Source organism: Cyprinodon variegatus, unplaced genomic scaffold (assembly GCF_000732505.1).
Source record: "Cyprinodon variegatus isolate N-32 unplaced genomic scaffold, C_variegatus-1.0 Scaffold831, whole genome shotgun sequence".
Lineage (NCBI taxonomy): Eukaryota > Metazoa > Chordata > Actinopteri > Cyprinodontiformes > Cyprinodontidae > Cyprinodon > Cyprinodon variegatus.
This window is the reverse complement of record NW_015151284.1, coordinates 310,760-313,039: the sequence shown is the minus strand read 5'-3', so window position 1 is coordinate 313,039 and position 2,280 is coordinate 310,760. Positions and strand designations below refer to the sequence as shown.

Genomic DNA, 2,280 nt, shown 5'->3' with positions numbered 1-2,280 from the left:
TAATTAAAGCCAGCTAATGAATACCGTATGATCTTATTCACAGCTGATAACATGTTAACATTGATTAAACAAAAAACTGGCCTCACCATTACAAATGTTCCACTGGGATGTGATCAGTATTGCTTATTTTAATACGGTATCAGTAAATGGCAAAAACTTGAGTTAGACAGCTTTAAGGCCATTGGGTGTTATCATAAAGAATTCTTATATTTGACACAGAGATAAAACCACCAAGCCTTGTAGACTTAGATTGATTAATCCATGAGTTATTTCTTTTAGCTCCTGAAATTGCAGAATCCTTCAGAGTATTAGAACAAAACGAGACCAGTATCACTCTGGAGTGGGATAAAATCAACAACAACATCAGCTTTGTTCTCCAGTTTAATGGCACAGAGACAAACATCACTGTACCAAATGGAGATGGACGAATAAACCACACCATCTCATCTCTCTCTCCTGGAACTAAATACCTATTTACTCTCTTTTCTGTGTTTGAGAGTGTCAGAAGCAGTGGAGTGCAAATTATTGCTGTCACAGGTAAGATGTTGGATGTGACACCTATGTCTTTTTAACAATTTAAATCTCTATAGCTGTGTACTATTAAAATTATGGTCATAGTATCTGTAACAGCGTCTACTTAAATATTAATAAATTGTTTCTTTTAAAGTAGTTTATTATTTTTTGGGGGGAAAAAGTCAAAAAATATGCATCTTCACATTATTTAGGAATTTAGACCAAAGGAGAAAAAAAAAATGCCAGAAACAGTTTTTGGCCACTTGGTGGGAGTGTTTTCAAGCAAAGACAGAACAGCATTGATTTATGTAATTAAAGCCAGCTAATGAATACGGTATAATCTTATTCACAGCTGATAACATGTTAACATTGATTAATCAAAAACTGGCCTCACCATTTCAAATGTTCCACTGGGATGTCATCAGTATTGCTAATTTTAATATGATATCAGTAAATGGCAAAAACTTGAGTTATACAGCTTTTGGGCCATTGGGTGTTATTGTAAAAAATGCTTACATTTGACTCAGAGATAAAACCGTCAAAACCTGGTAGAATTAGGTTGATTTATCCATGATTTTTTCTTTTAGCTCCTGAAAATGCAGAATTTTTCAGAGCATTAGAACAAGATGAGACCAGTATCACTCTGGAGTGGGATAAAGTGAACAACAACATCAGCTTTGTTCTCCAGTTTAATGGCACAGACATTAACATCGGTGTACCAAATGGAGATGGACCAATAAACCACACCATCTCATCTCTCTCTCCTGGAACTAAATACCTATTTACTCTCTTTTCTGAGTTTGAGAGCGTCAGAAGCAGTGGAGTGCAAATTTTTGCTGTCACAGGTAAGATGTTTGACGTAACACATGTGTCTTTTTACCAATTTAAATCTCTATAGCTGTGTACTATCATAATTAGTCAGTGTATTTGTAACAGAGTTTACTTAAATGTGAATAAAGTGTTTCTTTTTTTGTTTTTATTATTATTTTAAAAAAGTAAACAACTGTGACTGTTCACATAATTGAAGAATTTAGACCAAAAGAAAAAAAATGCCAGAAACTGTTTTTGGCCACTACATGGGAGTGTTTTCAAGCAAAAACAGTACTGCATTGATTGATGTAATTAAAGCCAGCTAATGAATACCGTATGATCTTATTCACAGCTGATAACATGCTAACATTGATTAAACAAAAAACTGGCCTCACCATTACAAATGTTCCACTGGGATGTGATCAGTATTGCTTATTTTAATATGATATCAGTAAATGGCAAAAACTTGAGTTAGACAGATTTTGGGCCATTGGGTGTTATTATAAAAAATTCCTATATTTAACACAGAGATAAAACCACCAAGCCTGGTAGACTTAGATTGATTAATCCATGAGTTATTTCTTTTAGCACCTGAAAATGCAGAATCCTTCAGAGTATCAGAACAAGATAAGAGCAGTATCACTCTGGTGTGGGATAAAGTGAACAACAACATCAGCTTTGTTCTCCAGTTTAATGGCACAGAGATAAACATCGGTGTACCAAATGGAGATGGACCAATAAACCACACCATCTCATCTCTCTCTGCTGGAACTAAATACCTATTTACTCTCTTTTCTGTGTTTGAGAGCGTCAGAAGCAGTGGAGGGAAAATTATTGCTGTCACAGGTAAGATGTTTGATGCGACATCTATGTCTTTTTAACAATTTAACTCTCCATAGCCGTATACTATTAAAATTATGGTCATAGTATCTGTAACACCGTCTTCTTAAATATTAA

At 34.5% G+C, this 2,280-nt stretch overlaps 1 protein-coding gene across 1 annotated transcript in view; it reads left to right on the top strand.

Annotated features, from left to right (window-relative positions):
* Nucleotides 1-2,280, top strand: part of LOC107099027 (receptor-type tyrosine-protein phosphatase H-like) — a 12,881-nt gene that overhangs the window by 3,823 nt on the left and 6,778 nt on the right. The window contains exons 3-4 of the mRNA XM_015396954.1: nucleotides 1,101-1,358; nucleotides 1,912-2,169. Coding sequence (XP_015252440.1) covers nucleotides 1,101-1,358; nucleotides 1,912-2,169 — 516 coding nt within the window. The remainder of the gene's footprint in view (nucleotides 1-1,100; nucleotides 1,359-1,911; nucleotides 2,170-2,280) is intronic.